The sequence below is a fragment of the Penaeus monodon genome, chromosome 35, assembly GCF_015228065.2.
Source record: "Penaeus monodon isolate SGIC_2016 chromosome 35, NSTDA_Pmon_1, whole genome shotgun sequence".
NCBI classification, from domain to species: Eukaryota; Metazoa; Arthropoda; class Malacostraca; order Decapoda; family Penaeidae; genus Penaeus; species Penaeus monodon.
Genome location: NC_051420.1, coordinates 3,006,779 through 3,030,787, shown reverse-complemented (window position 1 = coordinate 3,030,787; position 24,009 = coordinate 3,006,779). Strand labels below are relative to the sequence as shown.

Below are 24,009 nucleotides of genomic sequence, written 5' to 3'. Positions count from 1 at the left end.
ATCAATTTCATCATCTTTTATTATTTTAATAAGTGACCTTTGACCTAGAAAAAGTTACTCGAATTTCTTGGATGTCTATGTGCCGTGTGTATTTCCAGAACCTGGATCTGTGTGACTGTTTTCTGAATCCAGGATTTATAAGTTGGTATTTGCAGAGGATTTTATGGACAGGCGGTGGAGTGTCTATTTTCGTGATCGCTGGAGGGAAGGACAGACACAAAAACTGAGACTTTTGAAGGGAAAATGAGAAATAACAAGGAGTCACTACTAACACTTTATTGTTACTGTTTCACTTTTAAGTAACTGCCGCTCTACCTATAAGCTTATCTGTTATCCATGCTGGGGGCGCGCGGCTCCCCCGGTGGTCTGGGAAGAACACTGGAGAGCTGTACATTCTGTACATGACAAGTCATTTACAACATAACCTTAACATTAACATCGTAATGGTAGCAATAAGATAATAGGTCGGAACACGCTGAACCCACGTGGCACAGGGAGAGTTCACGGAGGAGGAAGGAGGGGGAGGGGGCGAGGACCCCCTGGCTACACTCAGGGCCGGCCAGCGGACCCCCGCTACCTCAGGGCGCCGGGCAAGCGCAGGGGCGCGGCCGTGCCTCGCGGGGCGGCTCGGGAGCGCTCGTCCTCGCGCGCCCCCGCCGCCCGCCTCGCCCTGCCCGCCCCTCGCTGGCGGCGCCGCTCACGCTCACACGCAGACACGCACACTTGCGACCCCGCCCGCGGCCCAGCGTCCTCGACGGGTCGCCGCAGCAGCCGCAGCCGCAAGCGCAGCCGCCTGGAGCCGCGGAGCGCGATCACTTGAGGAGGATCCCTGAGTTAACTGCTAGACACGCGCTCGCCCGCGCCGGCCGACCGCCTTGCCGCCGCCCTGCTTTTGGCACACGTCGCGCGGGGCACGGGGCGGAGGCCGTGCGGGCGCGCGCGCTCGCCACATGCACCACCACGTCACCATGCACACCAACCTAACCTAACCAATGACTAACTAACAGTAAATATTCCTCCTAGCAAAAATAAGTCTAATAAAAAAATGTAAGGCATTACAAAAATGCTACTGATTAATGTAGAAGGTTGGGAGACAATTGACTAATTGTCAGCTAATTTGTATATGGTAATAGGAGACACAAAAATCATAACCTGGAATTTTTTTAGTCAAAACAATTCAGGTACGAAGAATATTCGAAAGAATTTTTTTTTTTCAATTTTGAGATCTTTCACATCGTAACAACAGGATATTGCACTCTGTTATCAAGGCTTTCAGGACTTGACATGTGGTCTCTTCTGGGTCTGTCTCACAACATCAACATTTCTAACGTAGTGTGAAGTCATCGTCGCACGCGAGTCACCACAGTGCCGGCCGGCGGGGGGGCGGCGCTCCCTCCCGCGGGCCGAGCCGTCGGCCTGGGCGCCCGTGCTCACCCGCTCGGCCTTCGCTCAGTCTCAACACTTCGTAAAACGCACAAGTCAACAGCGTTCAACCAAAACATTGCAAACAGAAACAATCAACAAATTAACAGGATCGGCCACACCTGGCGCTAACGGTGGCTTTTTATTTTTATTTTCCGCGGCCGCCGACTGGCTCGCCTGGAGAAGGCGTTCGGTCGGGAGCGGCAAGTGATTCTATGTGTTTATATATATATATATATATGTATAAAGTGGGTGGGGCGGTTCTGACGGCGGTGGCCTCCGATCCGCCGCACGATGTTCATGGCAGTTCATGGCAGTGTGCTTGTGTCATCCAGTGAACAAACACCTGTGGCTTGAATCTTCTCGTCCACCGGAATGGAGACGTCCTGTCGTCCCGCGCCTCCTGCAGTAGGCGGCGTGGTCTCCCGCAGTCTAGGAAGGACGCCGCGGCGCTGGCAGCGTCTGGAGGATACTACAGTCTTTGGCAGCATCTGTTGGGATCACCACAGCTTCTCGCAACCACAGGCGGGGACGCTGCAGCCTTCTACGGTGCTTCACGGAACTCCACACTGACGGGAAGACGTCAGCGCGCTCTTCTGGAGCCTTTCTGGGCCGCTTCCGCCGAGGCTCCCGCAGCAGGAAGCATCAGAACCCCCCGACTTGAGTATTAGGTTCATGAGATCACCGCACGGTTGTCTTAGCATAAACTGACCCGACAACAACAGGAGAGAAACAGGAATACGTCACTTGCTCTCACGGAACAATACTGTACAAGTATCATCATCACACAACATCGTAATAATTACACAAATAAATACAAGTGACCCTGATTCAGGGTTTCGCCAAGTTTCATTAAGCACTACAATGACTTTATTACATGGTATTTCCCCCGCGGCGCGTTCGAATCCGGGAGACTCGGCCCCTGGGGGAACAGAAGACTGAAGTTGGCGGAAGTCTCGTCGCATGGCTGGAGCGCCGTCGAAGTCCTAGGCGCCTCGACGTCCCGTGACTTCGCGGGCCGTGACATCTCCAGCAACGACTACTTCTGTACCGCCCACAGCCCCCAGACCTAGACTATCTGGCAGGGGGTAGGGGGCGGGCCCTGCGCCAGCCTCAGCCCTCGGGAGGAGGAAGTTTACCAGGTGGTCGGCAGGGGGCGCCGCCTTAGCTGAAACGGGCCCTGGGCGCCTGAGCAAACAAAACCCCCTGGTACAGAATGCCGTTGATTTCCATGCTCACCACTAAACTCTGGTCCTGGCTTCGACCGTCGCCTGCAATGGAAACATGACATTATTGGAGGAAAATTGCAATCACAGGCAATATGCTAAATGGGTTCGATTGATGACAAACAGTGACTGAACGTGTTTTCATAAGAATAATGAACAGACAAATATACAACTGCTTATACATAATGATGAGATGATGTATCATTACTGATAGCTGTCGCAAAGGTAAGAAATAAATATACAAAATAAAGCATATAAGAACAAGTGGCGAAGGAGGAAGGAAGAGGTTCGGAGGAGGAGGAGGGGGAGCAGGTGAAAAAGGGAGAAAGAAGGAGGGGGAGGAGGAGGAGGAGGAGGAGGAGGAGGAGGAGGAGAGCGAGCGAGCGAGCGAGCGAGAGAGAGAGAGAGAGAGAGAGAGAGATGAATGGGAAACAAAAGTTGATATAAATATAGATGAAGGGGACAAGAGAGGGTGTATGGAGAACGGAAGTGAAAGGAGAGGAAGAAGGAAAGAGGAAGGGAGGGAGGAGGAGAACAGAAAGAAATGAGAGGGAGGAAAGAATAAAGGAGAGAAGAGAGGAAGGGAGGGGAAAAGTTAGAGGGGGAGAAAAAGGAAAGGAGGGAGGAGAGAAGTTAGGGGACTGAGAGAAGAAAAGAGAGAGAGAGAGAGAGGGGAACGAGGGAAAGCAGGAAGAAGGGAGGGAGGGAAAAAAGGAGGTAGAGAGGGAGGGACAGAAGGATGGATGGAGGGAGGGAGGGAGAGAGGGAGGGGAGGAAGGAGGGACAGGAGGGAAAGAGAGAAGGGGGTGAGATGAGGGGAAGGAGAGAGAGAAGGTGAGAGGGAAAAGAGAGAGAGAGAGAGAGAAAGGATGAGAATGGAGGAAGAGAGAGAGAGAAGTGAGAGAAGAGAAGGGAAACGGGCGAGAGGCAGCGAGACGCAGGCGGGGCTTCTGTACCTGGAGACTCACCCCTGGAAGTGATCTTGATGTTGGCGGCCGACTGGCCTGGGGGCCCGGGGGTGGTGGGGGGAGGGAGGCGGTGGTCGTGGGGGTCCTCCTGCTGGGCCTGGCGTTTGGGCGCGGGGGGCAACGACCCCTCTTCTAGGCGGCTGCGGATGTCGTTGCGCAGGTCGTTGCGCAGGTCGTTGCGGAGGTCGTTGCGGAGGTCGGCGCGCTGGTCGCTCTCCTTGACGCGCCCCGGCCGCTGCAAGCAGAAGGCCTGATATCCTCGGTTATCAAGAAGGGGCGGCACATCCTACGACAGAGCAACGTGTTCGGGGCATTTAACGGGGGGCAAAGCGAGCGTCAGTCTTAGGTACTAGTTAGTCATTCCTCAAGGTAGGATGAGCCACCTTCTTGTGGGTTTAGGCAATGTAATACTCATCTATATTCAAGAAACGACAGAGGTTCGAGGCTCAGATCCGGTACTTACGTCCTCCTTGACGTCGAGGTTGAGCGCCTCCTTCTGCGGCGGGAAGGGGATGCCCGCCAGGGGGTGGGGGGGCGGGGGCAGCTTGGGCCCGTCCTCCTCGTGCTGGAAGCCTCCGCCGAGGCCCTGGTTGTACAGCTTCCACATGGTGAGTCGCGTCGCCTCCAGCAGCGCCTCCTGCGACCCCGGGGGGGAACCTCCGCGACCTGTGCGCAATGAAGAAGAGAAACCCGTTAGTTTTGCTTCTGTTAGTCACGAAAAGCAATCACCCACTAATTAGCTGAAAATTAAGAAATGAAAGTAAAAACAGAACACGAAGTGCTAATAATATTTCTGCGAATACAGTAGATGAGTGAGCGAGCGTCCTATGTGTCGCCCGCGAAACTAGCTGCCGCAGGACCTCGCTCCCCGCCGCGACACACGAGGCCCTTCCGGCCGATGGATCTCGCAGTGGCGCAAAATCGTGGCACTCAGAAGGCCAGCATTTCTCAGGCCTCACGAAGGCAGGCGTGTCCTTCCTTCATGGTGCAGACGAGGCCGCGAAAGGAGGAGGAGTAGGGGGAGGCGCGGCACCATATTAACCGCTCACATTATCATCACAACAAAAGCTCCATCATCAGACGCTGGGTCCCGCGTCACAATCCGAGGAGGTAATTATCAAATCCCGCCAGCCCTCCCGCGGGCCGCGCCATCTCCGCCCTTGCGGCGCCCGGCCATAAGGGCCAAAGTCAGGCGCCGGCGCCCCGCGACGCCCTGGGGAATCGTCTTTAATGCCTGACGCGGTGATTAATTGGAAAATGCAGATAAGCTGTGTGCCGCAGCCTCGCTTGCGGGACGCGCTCGGCCGCGCCGTCCGCTCGCGGCGCACGGGCGGCGTGGGCGGCGAATCGCGCGCCGTCCGTCCCGCGCCCGATGTCAGTCGGCGGCGATCGAGGTGATGTCACACGCAAGATGGCCGCGCGCGTCCGGAGCGAAGCTTTGTGGAAATCGGCCAAGCTCAGTGACAAAGGAAAGCGCAGAGCTGCCATTAATCTTGTCCAAATAGATATGTAAATAGGCACCTCGACCTGCCCTGACCCGCACTCCCAGGCTGCGCCCGAGACGCTCTCCCGCCCCTGGGAGACGCTGCCTGTCTCCTTGGCAAATGATGGTAATCATGTATCTTCTTTCAGAATGTGAAGCCACTTCGTTGTGCTGGCGATGCCGTCTGGCTGTTCCCTGGCCTTCGCTTCATTACGGGTTCAAGATCTACGCCAGGCGTTGGCAGCTGATACAGCGCCAAGCGCGTTCGTCCGAGACTTCAACGCCCCGCAGAAAGTGATCTCAGCCGAAGGAGCAAACCGCCCGCCGTCGACGTTCCCGAGTTAATCGCCCGGCGCGTCCTGGCGCGGCCGCGTCGGATTAAAGCTACAATGCGCCGTTTGTTATGATATCTGCCGGCGCTCGAGACCCTCACGGCGGGCGGCGTCGGCGGCACGTGAGCCCCGCTTGGCGGACGATCATCTCGATAACGCCCATCCATCACGGACGCCACCCCGGTTTAGCAACCTCTACAGGACGCCACACGCCCTCGCCAAGCCCCGCCGCTGACCACTTCATCCCAGGACCGCCCACGCCCATCCCTCGCTCCCCTCGGCCCCGCAAGACGCCCTGCGCCCCGCCTTCCCGCCAGCACTCTTCAGATCGGCGGACGTGATGGGCGTCCTTCCCGGGCGGAGAGTAAGCCGGCGCTGTGCTCGTCAATGGCCCCGAGACGATGGCCGCGTCACATCACTCACGAGAAACAGCTGGAGGCCGTAAACATGGCCATGGCCCGCAAGAGAGCGCGTCAATTAGCACCTGCGAGAGGCGGGAGATCGGCGAGAGCGAGTTGGGAGCAAGTTCCCGTAATGTAGAAGCATGAGATATAAACAGAATTTATCAGATTTTAGAATCCTTTAGATTGACAAAAATGTAATTTAGAGTCCCGGGAAGGTGCTGATCGCGGGGAGTCGGTGCGTCGCCATGACAGCTTAAAAAATCGGCGGAAAATCCACACATGCGGCATTTACGCGGCCGCCATTATTCTAAGGAGACACGCACAAAAGGCTCATTATCATATCGTTTATAATGGGAATTAGGCGGTTTTGTATCGGCCTGTCTCGGGCGCCTTTTTAAGGGTTCCTTCGGCCTGTGTCTCAGGATGAGCCGAGTGCCCCTCGCGCCGCCCGACTCGGACTGGAGAACAAGTCGAAGAACAAATCCGGACTCGGCACAAGAACGCACGTGACAATAAAGTGCTCCTCCGCCGTCGCTGGGGAATCTCGCCATTAATTACTGATCGCATAAGGCAGCGCTCAGCCGGCAAGCAGGGGCGGGAAGGGGCGCCCTCGCCGAGGCCGTCCGCGAGTTGCTATCAGGTCGGAGGTGCTCGGGGCGTCCCATCCGTCTTGCCTTATCTCTGATATCCATTTTCCGCTGATCATTTCTATCCGTCTTGAGCTCATCCATGAATGTCGTCTCCCTTAACTGCGCTCCCACTTGTTCTCGTCATCCAGCCCCGCGCGCCGGTGCCGCCCCGCCTCCTTCGCGAGCCGCGGAGCCGCCTCTCCGGACGGGCGGGCCCGGGGAGGGACGTCGAGGGACACCGCAGAAGGACAACAGGACACCGAGACACTGGGGCGCCGCGGGCCGAGAAAAAGGACTCCTGAAATCCAAGCAGCAAGCGCCCAGGGAGAGACGCCGGCCGCCGCAGCAAGTCCTCCAATATGCAAATGCAAAATAATTATTCACGCGGGGTCGAGATCCAATTAACAAGTGACGAGACTAAGGTAAACTAATGGCAAGCCCCCGGCGCACTGGACCACGTACCCGGCCCTTCCCTCCTGCCCCCCTCTCTACCCCCTCCTGCTCCTCTGCCCACCCTACCCTACTCCTACTGCCCAGCTCCTCCACGCCCTCCACCTCCTCTTTCCCACCTCCACCTCCTCCTCCTGCCTTCTTCCCACTTCGCATCGCCCCCTCGCTCTCACTTTATGCTTGTTCTTCTTCCTTGACATCACGTTCTTCCTCTTACTCCGGCAGTACCGACCCCCTCCTCTTCCCCTCTCCCCAGTCCCCCTCCTCTTCCCTTCCTCACCCCCTCCCGCAGTCCCACTCCGCTTCCCCTCTTCTCCCCAATCGTCCTATCGTCCCCTCCCCCGCCCATCTCCTCTCCTCTTCCCCCAGCCCCCCTTCTCCTTCCCTCCCTCCCCCCTCTTTCCCCCCTCCCCCTCTGTGCTTGCGTCCCGCGACCAGACAAGAGTCGGCGACCGAGGCAGCGACACAAGCGAGGGATCAGTCAGAGGCGCTGCAGTGAGGAGAGCGCCGAGGATTGAGGAGCTGGGCTTGGGGGGTATGAGGGGGGTGGGGAAGGGCCCCTCACTGCGTGGTAATCACCCCCCGGCGCGCCCACCATCCCAGCCGCCACACGCCCTCGCCCGCACGATACTGATGACGACTTCTGGCCCGCTCTCTCTCTCTCTCTCTCTCTCTCTCTCTCTCTCTCTCTCTCTCTCTCTCTCTCTCTCTCTCTCTCTCTCTCTCTCTCTCTCTCTCTCATTTTGTGCTTTTCCTCTGCTTCTTCATTCTTCTCATCCTATTCTTGCTTTCCCCCTTCCATCTCCACTTCATTCCACCTCTTTTTCTTTGTCTACCTTTCCCGGCTGTTTCTTCTTCTTCTTCTTCTTCTTCTTCTTCTTCTTCTTCTTCTTCTTCTTCTTCTTCTTCTTCTTCTTCTTCTTCTTCTCCTCCTCCTTCTCCTCCTCCTCCTCCTCCTCCTCCTCCTCCTCCTCCTCCTTCTTCTTCCTCCTCCTCCTCCTTCTTCCTCTTCCTCCTCCTTCTTCCTCTTCCTCTTCCTCCACTTTTCTCTTCCTCCACTTTTCTCTTCCACTTGTCCTTTCCCCCTTCTCTTTCCCTTCGTCCCCTTCCACCTTCTTTGTGAAGATATCATTTTCAACACTTCCTACCTGACAGAGGTTCCTTCCAGCATTATTTCCAAACACACATTTAAAGTAAACGAAATGGTAACTACTAACACTGAGACATCATTTAATTAATAACAATATATGCTTTTAATAACGTAATATGTCTGATAAAGTGACATGGTCGACAATAAGACAATATATCTGCTAATAAGACTATACATTACGCAACGATACATAACACAGAGCGATTGCTCTCTCCTTAACCACACACAACACACGACAAAATAAACCCTTCCCGTTGTGAATGCCAAAAAAGAAAGGAAAAAAAAGCAAGATGGTGTTTTTGAAGGTGAGAGGTGCGAGTGACGAGAAAAATGCACGAGAGAAATCTGGCGTCGCTGGTGTCAGGCGAAGGGCAAAGAGTCGAGAAAAGGAATCCGATTTTAATACAGGCTGAAAGGTTTATTCTCCCATACGGTGCGGATGCTGAGGAATCGCCTGCTCAGAAACTCGCTCATTGCTTTGTCTGTCATTCTCGCTCTCTTTCTCTCTCTCTCTCTCTCTCTCTCTCTCTCTCTCTCTCTCTCTCTCTCTCTCTCTCTCTCTCTCTCTCTCTCTCTCTCTCTCTCTGGGGAAGGGGATGGCAGAAGGGGATGGGGGAAGGGGAAGGGGAAGGAGGGGAAGGGAGGACCTCGAATGGGTGGGAACATTTTTGGAACATTTTTTTCCGGCGCTCACGGCAGACCGGCCAATCACGCAGCCAAGAATCCGGTCTGGAAGAGGCGATACGGGGGGAGGGGGGAGGGTACTCTTGGTTTGGGGGCCAGGGGGAGGGGGAGGGGCTGGGAGGAAGGGGGAGAGGGGAGGCCGGACACTTAAAGCCGGTAAAAGCCTAATACGAAGCCGGCGCAAAGTGTATAAAACGCATATAAACCACATAAAGCACGGAGACTCGGGTCCGGCCCGGCCACGGCGGACCATAAAGGCTGCAGAAGGTCGGTAAAATAAATCGTTAGCGAGGCGCCGCCGGCCTGATCCAGCCCGCGATATCACGCTCGTTCCGGCGATGGAATTTACAGCCGATATTTGATGGCTCGTCATAAATTCACATGCATTTTTACGACGCCTACACCCCCCGCCCTCCCGCCCCGCCCCGCCCCCTTCTAACTACCGTCTGGTCCTGGAGGCGGAGGCGGCAGCGCCCTCTGATTGCCACTGCGCCCTTGCGCCCTTATCGCTCGCCGCCTGTCACGACGGCACCGCCTGCGCCCGCGCCGCGCCCTCCCCAGCGAAGGTGACCCGCCAACTGTCTCGGCTCACGAGGCGCCCAAGATCCTCGCTGAAGACGCCCCAAGAAAGCAATGAACTTCAGTCAAGCCTAATTAATACGAAACGCTTAATGGCCATCGCCGTGAGAGGTGCTCTGCGTCTCGCAGCCACCCTTCTGCTGCATATTTATGATCAGCACAGCCCGAGAACGCCCACGGGCGAGCGCGCGCGCCGGCCCGCCAGTAAGGCACCGCCTCGCCGCCCATTAACAGGAATGACGCCGGCCGCGGTCCTCCGTCCAGCGCGCAAAAACCCGCGGATAAACACATTTAAATTTGTAATAATTCCAAGTTTGGACTCGCGCGGCGACCGCGACAAGCGATGGCGGGAACCCGCTACGCCGTCGCAGCTCGCCACACCTCGCGCCAAGGCCGTCCCTGCCGCGCACTTGCCCCGCCCGCGCCGCCCACCGTCCGACAGGGGCGTGGGCGGCGCGGGCGGTCGCGGAGACAACGCCGGCGGGCGGCGCGAGGGGCGCTAGCGGGGCCGCGCCGCGAGGCCTGACACGTCGGCGCCGCCGCCTCCTTCGCCTCATAAATACGGCAACAGTTTTATGGCGGCCGGAATGTCCATTGTCAGTCGTAAACGTCAATTTGCATTCAAATCCTGAGCATTATATAGTCAGCTGATGGATCATGGAGTCAATAAACATTTTGTTGTGTGGCAGCCTCTCTGTCCTGCGCATGACCTGCGCTGACCTGCTGATGGGCGGCCGCCGCTGCCCTGCCTCCGGCCCGCTGACTCGCCGGCGGTCAGCACGAATCCCTGTCTTCCCGTGAGAATCGTCATTACCATCCTCATCCTAGTCCTCGCCCCCCCCCCGCAATCCTTCTCCATTGCCGCGTCCTTCCCTGCGTGCCCGCGGCCAACATACCCCGCGCGCGCACGAACAATGCACAGCGCCGAGAACAGCGCCGCCACCAAAGCACCGCCCGCACGCCCGCCCGATGTTAATCTTTAATTATCGAGAGGAGAAAAAAAGAAGAAACGAGAGAGAGAGAGAGAGAGAAAGAACATCGCGGGCTCTGGCTCTCTCATCTATCAAGAAATGAAGGCTCATTTACGGTACAATCACCGGCACCTTGCCATCCATCTCCATCCACCATGATCGCTGTCGGCTCCGTACAGATGGTGTCCCGGCCGTACACGCTGATGCCGTGTGTCCTGTGCGGGGGGAGGCGGTGCTCTATGTTCTAACGAGTGCCTGCTGGGGCTCTACGGCTCTACGGCCAGAGGCTCTACGGTCCTCTGCAGTCTGCATTGATGATGCATTATCTGACTTTAAGAGACTCGCTATCTGAGCGGTTTTGCTCGAGTTCTAACGAGTGCCCTCGAGGCTCTGGCTCTACGAGTCTCTAGTGGCTGCGTGGATGAAGTAAAAAAGCAAATACAAACACGTTATCTGACTGCAAAAGACTCGCTGTTTGAAAGGCTTTGCTTTCTGACGTGAAGATATGAAGACTCCACGGGGAAGAATCCTTAAATTCCGCAAAGCCTCACATCCTCGGAGGCTTCTCGACGCAGAGGGTCTAAGGAAACTCTCTTAGCTGCCGTTCTTTCAGCTGCTATAAAGCTTCCATAAGACTGTACGACTAACTCCGAGCCTTTCCTGCGGCTCGTGGGGAAGGCTTGTCGCAAAGGGTGGTAATAAGCTTGGGCGTAACACTGGCTTCCACTGACCCCGTATTTGTGCTCGAGTGATAATCAATGATCAGCTTTCTTGTACTTATTGACGAGGTAAGTGTGCCAAGTTCACGGATGCCAACCGAAGCTGATGGAAGAGAACGAATACCTCGATCTTAGCCGAAGTCATAGTCATGCTCGAGGACTGGGACGCAGGAGTGTGGCAACGGCGGGGACTCATTACATAGCTGGTGTCATTAGGCGGAAATTCATTTGCACATTTGCTCTTCGTCAATCATGTTGCAGGCGATGGCACCCTCCGACGGCTCGAAGGTGTCAGCAAACCAGCACTAACTGTCCAGTATCCCCTGAAATATCCCCCCTCCCCCCCCAGCACGGCCGTTGCAGGCAACTCGGATCATGAAGTAACACGATTATGGAAATGGAAAATGTCCCTCGGCATCAGGTTGCGTGAGCGCGTGTCGAGGCCGCGGGCACGGCCGTCCGTTCATGCAGGGATGGCACTGTGAGCCAGCCCTCACGGCACGCAACGAACGCACCCCCTGCGCAGAGTGCCACGTGGGGCGGCGGGCGGGTGGGGGCCAGCGCGGCGTCGTGGGTTGACAGCTACAAAGTTCGGCGTTCACACTGATACAGAAAACGTGGGTGGCTCTGACACCGCGGGCGGGGGAGCCAACCCACGCCCGCCCCCAACGCGGGCGCATCCAGCGCCGCCCACATGGTCCAAGTTCCCTCGGCTCGGCCCGCAATCTCGACCATCGTGTGGGCGCCCCTCGCCCCCTCCCGCCCGCCGCCCGCCATCTTGTCGGCTGATCATTTACATACGTAATCACGGAGCAACGGATAATTGCGATATTGCTGAGCACGGCCGTGCAAATGCAAATGTTGAAAGTGATCACGATCTGGCGGAGGATACATACACGACGAGCCGGTCGCGTCTGACGGACCTGTGGAAGTGTCCGTCGCGAGGCGTCCGGGAGGCCACTGCAGGACATCCATAAGGACCAATCATTCAGGAAGAGATGTCCTCATCGCAAACCGTCCCCTTCCTCCATGACAAGGACGCAGAACCTACTGACGGCGACTCTGAAGCCGGAACGTGAGCCATATGGTGCCTTCCGGTCCCTTCTTTCTCCTGACGACGACGCCAAAGACGGTTCCAGTTGCATGTCGTCATCACCGTGTTCACAGGAGCCGAGACACATGCATTTACAAGCACTTCATCACTTGCTTCGCTGGCCAGCTTAATCAGGCTCTCAGTGGCTCACCTTCTCATTCACATTCTCGCTCATTCATACACTTGCAGCATTTACTCACTCAGATGCACGAGACTTTTGCGAATCCTTTCATACGGTAAAACAGCTCCTGAAAACGTAATCTAAACAACAAGGAGGCCGCGATATACACTTTTAGAATACTTGGAATCATCGTCCCTAGACATATATAGGGGACTTTCTTTGTCTACTGATAAACAAGTACATGGTAAAAACAAAATCTAGAATATAATAATAAACAAATGGAGGCCGTGACGTGGTCCTGAGGACGGAACACGGACACCAGAGCGTGCCAGGAAGTGCCAACTCACCCAAGAGATAGTCCTGCGGTGCCAGCGGATGAGAACTACCGTTCCCGTTGCCGTTGAGCTGTGGTCGCGGTACTAGACTGAGGGGGTTCTGTAGGTTCTGTAGGTTCTGGAGAGACTGCAGGTTCTGTAGGGGGAGGAGAGGGGGCTGCACCGTGTCCCCGTAGGTGCCGTAGGAGGACCGCCGCCCCTCGCGCCGGTTGCCGTCGATGGCGCACTGGAGCTCCGCCGGGTTGGACAGCTTCATCTTCTCGCACTCATAAGGGTACAGGTACTTCATGTACCTGCGGCAGAGAGGGCGTTAGTGACACATGTGCAACGCACGTAAAATTGTGAAAGACATGGCATTCTAATGGTAACATTATGCAGAAATATCAGAATATGCAAAATGACATAGAAAATGATAGACAAAATGGGATAAAATATACAGCAAAATGTCATAAAACACATAAAGTAAATAAATGTGACAATATGTGTCGTAAAATAATTTAAAAAATCATGCCATCTATAAAAAAAAATCCTCGTGATTATAACATGTAAATGCATACATAAAAATTATAGTGACAATTAAGAGGCTTATAATGAACGCTCTCACGTCACACGACAACAACAGTAAATTAAAACGAACAATGCAACAAACGCATAAATCACAACACGTACAAAAGATCCTGAACTTCTTACGACCTTACTCTTCAAAAGCGTAAATGCAATAAAAACGCAAACTTATGTTCACCCGAGTACATTGATTTTCTTCTATTCCAATTTTAGAAGCTTTGAGGGAAAAACACTATTCAGTCTTTTTTCATTCATCGTTGATCGCTATCGAAACTTCCTGAAACCTAAGACACCTGCCCCCCCCCTCACAAAAAAAAAAAAAAAAAAAAAAAAAAAAAAAATACTTGGCCCCGTTTAATTACGATATTAGACGTCTTTTCCTCATTCAGGCAAAAAACAACCTTATTGCGTCTCTTCGTAAGGGAAGAAATTCAATGTACGGCTTGTTTTGATTCGAAAGATTTGTCTCTTAAAATTGCCATGATTCCCGAGCGATCTGTAAACGGACAGAAAAAATCCTAAGCAATGAACGTCATCTAGAGGCACCATGAATGTTCTTCAGGACACGGACGTCGACTGTCTTTTTTTTCTTTCTTTCCCGCGCACCCGTTTTCTTTTGCTTTTTACCCACGCTTTACCCACGCTGTTACGGCCGATCGAGTATCCGCTTATTTCGTTTATTGTCGACGCCTGCTTCTCCGCGTTACGGACGCTGATCACCGAACAGATATTTAGGCGATATGACCGAGGCGCCCACTCGCTCGCCCATCCGCCCACTCGCTCGCCCATCCGCCCACTCGCTCGCCCATCCGCCCACTCGCTCGCCCATCCGCCCACTCGCTCGCCCATCCGCCCACTCATTCGCCCATCCGTCCTAAAACCGCTCTCAACGGAAAATTCGCAATCGAGAACAAACAATCTATAATAAAAACCAGCAGTGTTTTGAATAAATAATTAAATAAAGCCTGAGAATAGGAATAATGTAACCCTCACTGAAGAAAATTCGTAGGCAAGAGTAAACCGTCTAAATTAAAACCCAAAAGTGATTGAATAAATGATCGATAACAGTGTAGGAATAGGATTTTTTTTAATCTTCATTATCGACTGCCTAATAAGAAATGAACATAGAGCCTTGGAAGGATATTCGCGTGTTATGTCTCAAGGGATGAAATCCTCTTTAAATAACTTCCAACAACTGCTCAAAGACGCCGGGGACCCAGCGCGCCCCGGCCTCCCCGCCTCCCGTGGTTTACCGCCGCTTGGTAACCCACCGGCAGGATCGGTACTGGAAGATTATGCCCGGTAAGACGGTAGCGGGCGTGGGCTGGGGTGGGCGTGTGGGGGCGTGGCCGAGCCTGACTTACGCAGGGCACACCCACCGTTTACGAGCACGCGGGTCCCGAGCGCCCTCCCTAACTTGGCCGCGGTGCCCCGGCATAAGACACGCAGCTCCAGCCCTCCGCTCGCCGCCGTCCGCCGCCTCGCGCTCGCCAGACGCGGAGATCGATTGATAAGGAACGAGTAAATAAAATCAGGTAAATAAAGAAGGCAATTTCAGGGGCGCCACCCTGGGACACGCCGGGCATACATATGGCTTGATATGAGGCCGGGATGGAGGCTGCTTAACGAGCTCATCTGCAGTTAGGTTATCTCTGCCTACACTCCGCAAGCATTGAGCATAATATGCAGCATCATAAGTCGCGTATGGAGCCTCATGTAGGCGAGTCTCCCGCTCTAACAATGCTGCATAAGGGCGTGAGAGGTATAGCCTCAGTAATCAACAGCATGACTGAAATTGTAACAGCGGCGTGCACACATTGCCTCGACGGCTCGGCTGGCGACGCACAGGTGCAGCGCGGGAGGGAACAACAACGGAACACCGAGAGGAGGCGTTACACTTACACCGAAAATAAACAAACTCGGTAACACTTAATACATATAACGAGTCTCAAAGTAACACGCCTTGGCGATGCACAAGGGGGCCAAGTTCCCCCCACCGCTGCTGAACACGTGTCGAAGCTGATATAACATGCAAAGGAGCAGCTGACAAGTGTCGGCGCGACAGGTAACAAACAGGTGCGTGTGTAGATAACCCCGACCTGTCCACAGCGCAGCCTTCGAGTCGCGGGAATGTAGCGGGCGGCCTGTAGCAGCGACCTTCGCCGCGGGAGAATGAGCCTTATGGCGCGGCGCTGCAAGGGCGGCGGGCGCGGGGCGAGGGCGAGGGCGGGGGCGAGGGCGCGAGGCGGGGGCGCGCAACACCAGTAGCTGCTTGTTGTGATGATGGGAGCCTGCGAGCTCACTTGACCACCCCGCGACGGCCGACGGCCTCCAGCGCCCACCTCGCTACGCCGGCCCTGCCCCTCTGCCGCCCACCCTGCTACTGCGACCATGCCCTCTAACGCCCACCTCGCTAGGCCGACCGTCCCCCTCTTGCGCCCGGCTTCAACCCACCGCCACCGGGAAGCTGTTCGCACTTTCCGAACCTCACTGTTGGGGCAACCCCCCACCCTCCACCTCTTCAGGACTCGCCCCCAATCCCCCCACACCCCCCCTCTCCCCAACCCACGCTAGGGGCCGTTCCCTGCCCTCAACCCGGCCAACGTGCAACGCAAGCCTCCGCCACGAACGCCAGATGTCAGCAATTAACATAATTACGCTTTTTATCGTAATAAGTTTGATCCGACCGCAGACTGCCACCCAACTTCCTGTACCCTCCGGTGTCATTATGGATTCGACAGCGACACCGCCTCGCTCAACGCTCCCTCATTCACTTCATCCACGGTTACTTTATTCATCTGCGTGTTCTTCCTTCATTTTCGTCAACTCCTTCATTCACTTCTCTCGTGCTCTTTATTCATCCGTATGTTGTTCCTTCATCTGCACGTTCTCCATTCGCTTTCGCCACGTTCCATCTCTCTCCTCCATCACCTATTCAAAAACAACACTTCACCGTTTCACATCCAACACACTTTCACTCTCCGAGGCATTCTTCCCTCAGCACTCAACAGCACTCGGATTTCATTCCAGATTTACAAACTACGAATTCCGAATCCCGGGTCATAAATCCCTGTCAACAAATCGCCTAACAAAATCCTTCTTCAGTAAATCCCTCGTTGAAAGTTACCACCGACTCCTTTGTACAGTCCACGGCCGTTTATGCAGGAGAGGAGGGCCGCTGGGGTTCGTAATCCATATATGAAAATGGACATTTATGTAAACATTTTATGGGTCTCCATTTACGCGCGGACTGATCTCTCCCACTGTTCTCTCTCTCTCTTTCTCCTGATTCTTCTTTTCTTTCTTTATATTTTTTCCTTATCATTCTTCTCTTCTCTCCCTCTCTCCCCCCCCCCCCTCTCTCTCTCTCTCTCTCTCTCTCTCTTCCTTTTTTCCCTCATTCTCCTTCTCCTCCTTCTTCCCCCTCTCTCCCCCATTCGCACTACTCGGCGACAGGGAAGTATGCAGATTTGGAGCACACGAGATCGTATCACGGAATCGCATGACGGAGGTGCCCGTTGCGGCTTCCTGTAGAATCGAGAACACCGGTCTGCCGCCGCTCGATAAAACCGCAAAACCGCAACAGGTGGCTGGATACTATGATTGCATTATAAAAAAAAGGAATAAAAAAAGTGTAATTTGATTATATCATCAAAGGGAACCGTTGGCACCTGCCGCTCTCGTGCGTTATATATTTCTATCTCTATTTCTCTCTCTTTCTCCCTCTCCCTTTCTCTCTCTCCCTCTCGTTCTCTCTCTCCCTCTCGTTCTCTCTCTCCCTCTCGTTCTCTCTCTCTCTCTCTTTCTCTTTCTCTTTCTCTTTCTCTTTCTCTTTCTCTTTCTCTTTCTCTTTCTCTTTCTCTTTCTCTTTCTCTCTCTTTCTCTCTCTTTCTCTCTCTCTCTCTCTTCCCCGGGTTTCATAACACGTATAATAGTGTGACGATGATACGCTGTAATCACGCGCGGCGCTCGATATGCTGCGTGTGATGAATGGAAGCCCCTGATACCTTAGTCCTCACCCCCCGCCCCCCCGTGCAATGCCGAGGATTCCGAGGTTTCAGAACCATTCCCGAGAATGTCTTCCTCCGAAATTCCCTTCGTCAGTGATTCCCTTCATCTCAAAGTTACATCATCCCACCATCCTGAATTCCCATCCCCCATCCTTTCACCCAAGTTGTCGTTCATCTTAAGTCCTTTTAAATTCCTAAATTCCCTTCATCCCAAACATCTGCCACCCCTTCATTCCTCCTTCCCATCATCCTCGAGGCAGGCGAAGGGGGAAGGGAAGGGAAGGGAAGGGAAGGGGGAAGGGAAGGGAAGGGAAGGGAAGGGAAGGGAAGGGAAGGGAAGGGAAGGGAAGGGAAGGGAAGGGGGAGGAGTGCGAGATCCCATCACTTAGGGCATACTTAACACTCCTTCCTATATAAGGGTTTCAGGGTTAGGGACCTCATGTAAATTTTACGAGACTCTCGCGCCAAATTCATCTTCGCCCTGACGAAAATTTGGGGAGCTTATCGATTGTTTGGCCTCTGCCCCCTCCCCCCTTCCCCTTGCCTCCTCTTCCTTGTTTTATCCTTCGTCCCTTTCTCTGCGGGCCTCCCCCCTTCCCCTCTTCCCTGCTCTCCCCTTCCCTTTTACTCTGCCTCCTCCATCTCTTCTTCTCTTCTCCTCCCTTCCGTTTCTTTTTCCCTTCCCTTTCCTCCCCCTTCCATCTCCCTTTGTCTTCCTCGCCCCCATACCTTCCTTCCCTTTACTTCCCTTCCCTTCTTTTCCTTCCCCTTACCCCTTCCTCCTCTTCCCCCAGACCTGAGAAGGGGAGGGAGGGGGGGGGAGACGCCGCTGGCTCTCGCCGTCCCTCCGCCCGACCGCCCGAACCGCACGCCCGCCGCTCCCGCAACCGCACGCCCGCATTCCGCCTCCACTTAATCGAGCGAAAGTTATCGCCGCAATCATTTCCATCCGCGTCGCGTGCGTCCGCCGCAATCGAGACTGACGGAGGCGCAGCTGAAGGGCCGAGAAAGTCGCGCGGCCGTTGGCTCCGGGCGGGGGCGGGGCCGACGTCGGGCGCCCCATTAATATCTCTTCGCGGAGCTAATGGGCGGCCCGCGCACGCCAGGACCCGCTCGCTCGCCCGTCCGCCCGTCGCGCCCACCGCCTGCGCTTCGGTCTCTTGATAAACGCCACACAAAGCCCCTTAGATGTCTATTTAGGTCTAATGAATAGATTTTTTTTTTGCGACTCAACCATGTCTATCAAATGATTTTTTTTCTCCACTTGAGCCTTTATACAAGGTTTCCATGAAATGTACTATCTTTACCTCTTACGCGGCTACTAGCTCAACAATTATATACATATTCTTTCTTTCTATTCCTTAAACATTAGACCTTCTCAGACATATCTTTCAAAAAGATACTAACAAAAAAAAGCACGAAAAAGGGCAATACACAAACGAAGTCCTTTAAAAAAACCCAGCGGCTGAGCAGATCGCGCCGACGTCTCATCACGACCTGCGGCTCATCGCTCAGCTTCCGAGGGAGAGCGGATGGAATTATCCGCCGAACCTTAACAAAGACCGCCACTCTTCCATTCCACTCGAGACGAGGCACTTCCACCGCGACGTCACGAAGCCCTTTCGGTCTCGCTCTCTTCCTCTCTCTTTTCTTTTCTCTCTCTCTCTATCTTTATCTTTCTCTTTCTCGCCAACTCTGTCTGTCTGTATGTATGTATTTCCCCCCTTACTTTCCTACCTTTTCGCCCATCTCTCCTCTCCCTCTTCCCTCTCCGTCTCTCCCCTCCCCCCCTTCCCCCCGCATCGGCCACGGTAATGACCGGGCAAAACGTCGATGCTTGGGCGCGTGACCTGAGCGGGAGAGAGACTCGAGGAGATAGATCCATTTGGCTACTCCTCTCGTCTGTCTCTGCGTTTCCGCATTTTCATCATGTTATTCCACTATTTTTCTTCGCCTCTCTCTTCTTCTCTTTCTCTCTCTCTTTCCACTCTTTCTCTCACTCATCCATCCTCTCCCCCATCCCCCTTCTCTCTCTCTATCTTCCTCTCCCTCCTCTTCCTCCTACTCTTTCTCCTTTCCCTCCTCCCCCTTCTCCTCTCCCTTCCACCCTTCCTCTCCCCCTTCTCCTCCCCCTTTTACCCTTCCTCCTCCTCCTCCTCTTCCTCCCTTCCCTCCATCCTTCCGCAACAAACTAGTTCCCGTTTGCATGTAAAGAAGAGAAACGCTCATTGCAAAAAGACAGAGGACACAGCCTATCTAACCTCCGTCTGTAGATGATAAAACGATATCGCCACAAAATTACCCAAGCCGCAGGTGCGAATAAAGGTGCGCTGCGATCATATCCACTGATAGCTGGACGGGAAGGGGACATCTGTATCCCTGTAATGAGGGGGTATTTACGCTATCCGCCACGTTCAAATTACAAAAGGAATTATCCGAACGTGCCAGTCTATTTATACATCATAAATATACATATTCTCTTTGTTTGATGAAATTTGGGGGACGGCACGTGGAGAAACGTGTCGGATAACCTCTTTACTTCGGGATGAAATACAGTGTTTTCCGATCTTTTCACCCGGTGCAGGCAAGCTGTAAAACCGCAAGCTGTAGAGCCGCAGGACTTTCTGCCGTAGAACTATAAGCCGTAGAACCATAAGCCGTAGTGAACCTTATGTCGTAGAACCGTACAGACGCTAAACCATCTCTATGCGGAATTGCCCGGCAAAGAAGCTCTATATAAGCAAAAGGCTCTATCGGTTCACCGCTAATCATCGGCGCCCTGCACGCCCTGTCTTGCCTCCCCTTCCCCCCTCATCCCCAACCCCACCCCCACCCATTCGGCACGGCGATACGAGCGGGAAAATCCGATATGGCGTTAAGGGAGAGCGCCCGCGGAGATGGTACGAGTGAGATGGAGGGGGGGGGGGGGGAAGCGGCGATGGAGAGGCGAGCAGTGTAATTTTCAAGGTGAGGGGTCAGCCGGGAGCGCAGGTGCTACACTTCCCAGGCAAAGAGCAGTTCCCCTTCCTTGACCTCCCCCTCATCTCCCTGACTTTCCCCCCCTTTCCTTCCTCTCTCCCCTCCTCCTCCTCCCTCTCCCTCCCCTTTCTTCCACCCTCTCCCTCCCCTCCCTTTCCTTTCTTCCCCTCCTCCTTCCTCTCCTTCTCCTTCCCCCTTTCTCCTCACTACTTCTCCTTCCCCTCGCCCTGTCGTCCCCCCCTCCCCCTGCCCCCTTCTCTCGCGCGGGGAGATAAATCCTTCGCTCCGATTCCCCGGCGAGAAAATCCCTCTTGCTTTCGATACCCTTCTCGGGAAGCGAAAGCGTCCCCTTTCGGCAGTCTTGGGGAGAGTCCCCTTTCGGCAGTTTCCCTTCCGCCTTCCGCAGCTTCCTTTCTCCTTGCCCTCTCCGCTTCCCTCCTTCCCCCTCTGTCTTCCTCCCCTTCCCCTCTCTCCTCTCTCCCCCACCCACCCACTCTCGGACCCACCCACCCACCGCCCCGGGCACCCCACCCCTCCCTCCCCCAGCCCTCCTGCTGTTATCTCCGCCGTGCGCCCAGATCGGGTGAAGGTACTGCCCCGCCGCCTCATCATTAATGCACAGGTCAATTCTGGGCGGATGGGCGTCCGTGGGAAAGGCGCGCGAGGCTCCGCATCATTCACGCCCGCCCAACCCCCTCGTGCGGGCGCCATCCTCGCCCAATTCTCTCCTTACGCCCCTCCCTAATTACAATATGGCGGCCGCCCCCATAAATACGTAAGCAGCTTATGCCACTCAAATGGCACTGGTTGGCGCGGCACTTTGGGGGCCGCGGACCCTCCTCCCGGGTGGGGGTGGGAAGGGGAGGGAAATAAGGAGGGATGGAGGTAAAGACTGGGAGGGAGAAGAGGGGAGGAAGAAAGGGATGGAGAGAGAGAGAGAGAGAGAGAGAGAGAGAGAGAGAGAGAGAGAGAGAGAGAGAGAGAGAGAGAGAGAGGGGGGGGGATTGCATACTGGCACCGCAATCTTTATGTCGATCTCTAATACAAGGACATTCCATTTCGCACACAAAATACCAAATGAGCAGAGAAACAATAACGACAAATATCGCAACAAAACTGTTATTACATAAAATAATAATAATAATAATAATAATAATAATAATAATAATAATAATAATAGGTAGCAACTGAGATCCTCCGTGTCAAATCCTCGCCCAAATTGCCCTGGATGGTGTTATTAAGGTCCATAAGAAGCCTTTCTTTGGTATAAAGCCGGTTCACGCGATACTCTCAGTGTGCGATCCACCTGGCAGCCAATAGATGAGCCCCGGGCCACGACCTGCGACCTACGACCCACGATAACCGACAGCCACGACCTACGAGAGCCAACGACCTACGATCTATGACCCACGAGTGCCACGACTTACGAGGACCAACGACCTACGACCTATGACTCCGGAGAGCCACAACCTACGCCCTACGACCCACGACCGATTGCCGGAGAAACACTGTAACTTCCGTACCAGAAAAAGGGGTATATAGGATAGGGACGAACAAGGGGGGGAGGGGGGGGGGATGGCGTGCGGTGAGGCAATCGCACAAAACTGCCGGACATCTACAGGGTTATCGGGGCGTCATTCACCACCCCGCTTGGACGACCCGTGGAAACCCTACTTGACTATCAGCCCCTCCCTCGATTTATACGTAATTTCATTCTTTAGTCTCGCCTGCTTCTTTGTCTTTGTCTGTCTACGTGCAAGTATGCATATATGTACGTCTGTCTCTCTTGTCTTGTCTTGTCTTGCCTTGTCTGTCTGTCTGTCTATCTGGCTGCCAGCTTGCTTGCCTGCTTGCTTGTCTGTTTACTGTCTTGTCTTGTCTTATCTTCTCGCAAATCAGCCGCAAGAAGTGAGGGCGAATCCCGGGGCCCTTCCGCGTCAGGCCTCGTCCCCAGCGCGTGACTTATTTGTCAAAAATAGCGTACCTCTTCCCATATAATTCGCGAATTTCTTTGGTCATTATTGAATTATTACGCTTTCCACCCCCTTGACGCACGCACGGAAGGCTTTCACATCTGAGGTGTCCTGGATACGTCGAGACTTACGCATTATGTGGTGTGTGTGTGGCATGTTTCGAGCGTAATATTGTCGGGAATAACGGTTTTTTTTATTCCTATGCTCAGACTTATGTATGCGAGGGAGATTTCTAGCTCAATTATGACAGGGAATAAAGGGGTCTCCGGTTCCTATGTTGCGACTGCCACACTATGAGGTAGATTTCCAGCAGACTATTGGCAAGGAATAATGGGGTTTCGGATTCCTGTGTTGAGACAAATATTGAGACTAATACATTATGCAGCGTATGTGGTACGGTTCGTGCATAATCGTCGGTTAATAACGGGGCTTTATATTCCTATGTTGGAAGTGTCTTCACGGAATAGTGGAGTTTTCTGTTCTTATGTTGAGTTCACCGCATATAAAGTACGTTTCCAGAATAATGTTGTCAGGTTGAGAATGACACTAACGAGGTACATTCCCAGCAATATGTTGACGGGCAAGGATTAAATACCATTCATACATCATTCTAGGTGCTTACTACACTACAAGGTTGACGTGGCAACAGTGTTTCTACAGTTTCGGGAAGGACATGAAATGAGGAAAGCGTTCAGAGGGCGAGCCAATTACTGCTCAGAGGGCGATGACGCAACGGAATCAGAAAATAAGGACCAGGAATGTGAGGCAGCAAAAGGCAAGGCACTTACTGTGCACTGGGCGTTATATAATACCTCGAGTGTTTTGGAATGTGAAATGAGGGAAGAAAATGACGTAAAATGAGGACATACAATTGAGGAAACGCAAAGGGGGTAAGGAGGAAATAAGGATATGAAATACGGGAATGAGGACGGGAAATAAGAACATGGCAGGGGCGGGGCTCTGGCCGCGTCGTGGGCGCGAAGGAGTGACCCTACTGGAACAGACGTGGAAGAAGGAATAGGGAAATAACGAAATACGGAAACGAGGCTGTGAAGCGAGGCACTTACTGCGTCCTGAGCGTGAAGGCGGCGCTGGTGATGGACGAGGGCAGCTTGAGGCCCTTGATGATCTCCTGCCACAGCTTCTTGTTGATGACGTCGACGAGGCCGCCGCGCGCCACCACCAGGTTGTACAGCTCGTACAGGTCCAGGACCTGCTTGGCCATGATGGGCAGCCGGTTGATGGGCGTCCCTGCGGGAGAGACAGGCGGGTTAGGCAGGGCTCCTCCACGAGGCTTGGGGCACGTCCCTCGCGATCGACTTCTTACCCCCTCCCATATCTCCCTCCCTCCTCCCCCGTCTCCTTCCCTCCCGCTTCCCTCCTCTCCTCCCTCCCTCCTTCCCCTCACCCCCTCCCCTCAGCCTCCGAGGCAGAAACAGACAGCAAAGGCAGTAATTACAGCGCGGCGGTGCCAACTCGCGCAAGTTATCCCGAGTGGCACCGGTGATGAATGAAGCGCCGCCGATAGTTGGGCGCCGCGTTATTAATGACGCGAGCAATAATTAGCGCCAGTGCCAGTACACAGCAGCGCTACTGATGCTGTAGTCAGTGGCGTTGGAGGGGGGAGGAGCGGACTCGAGAGGGCCACTGCTGAGCACCTTGAAAAAGAGCCAGTTTTACCATAGCTTACGAGAATAGAGAATGAATAATGCATAAAAAAGCACTTTCCATTATTGCAACAGCAGACGCACGTAAAAAGTGACTACTACAAAGGAAAAAAAAAGTTGCCATTTTTGCCAAAGCCGACGTGCATACAGAATTACTACCGCTGAGGAACTAAATTAAAAAGTTGCCATTTTTGCCAAAACCGACGTGAGCAGAGAATAACTGTTGCTGAGGAACTGAATATAATTAAAA

At 54.1% G+C, this 24,009-nt stretch overlaps 1 protein-coding gene across 1 annotated transcript; it reads right to left on the bottom strand.

Moving 5' to 3' along the window:
- Nucleotides 1–258: 258 nt before the first annotated feature.
- Nucleotides 259–23,364, bottom strand: LOC119594984 (AT-rich interactive domain-containing protein 3A-like). The gene is made up of 5 exons (XM_037944118.1): nt 23,160–23,364; nt 12,579–12,859; nt 4,080–4,282; nt 3,617–3,902; nt 259–2,693 (listed from the first exon to the last, which is right to left on the bottom strand). The coding sequence occupies exons 1-5, from the start codon at nt 23,315–23,317 to the stop codon at nt 2,587–2,589; spliced, it is 1,035 nt and encodes a 344-aa protein (XP_037800046.1). The 5' UTR covers nt 23,318–23,364; the 3' UTR covers nt 259–2,586.
- Nucleotides 23,365–24,009: the final 645 nt, after the last annotated feature.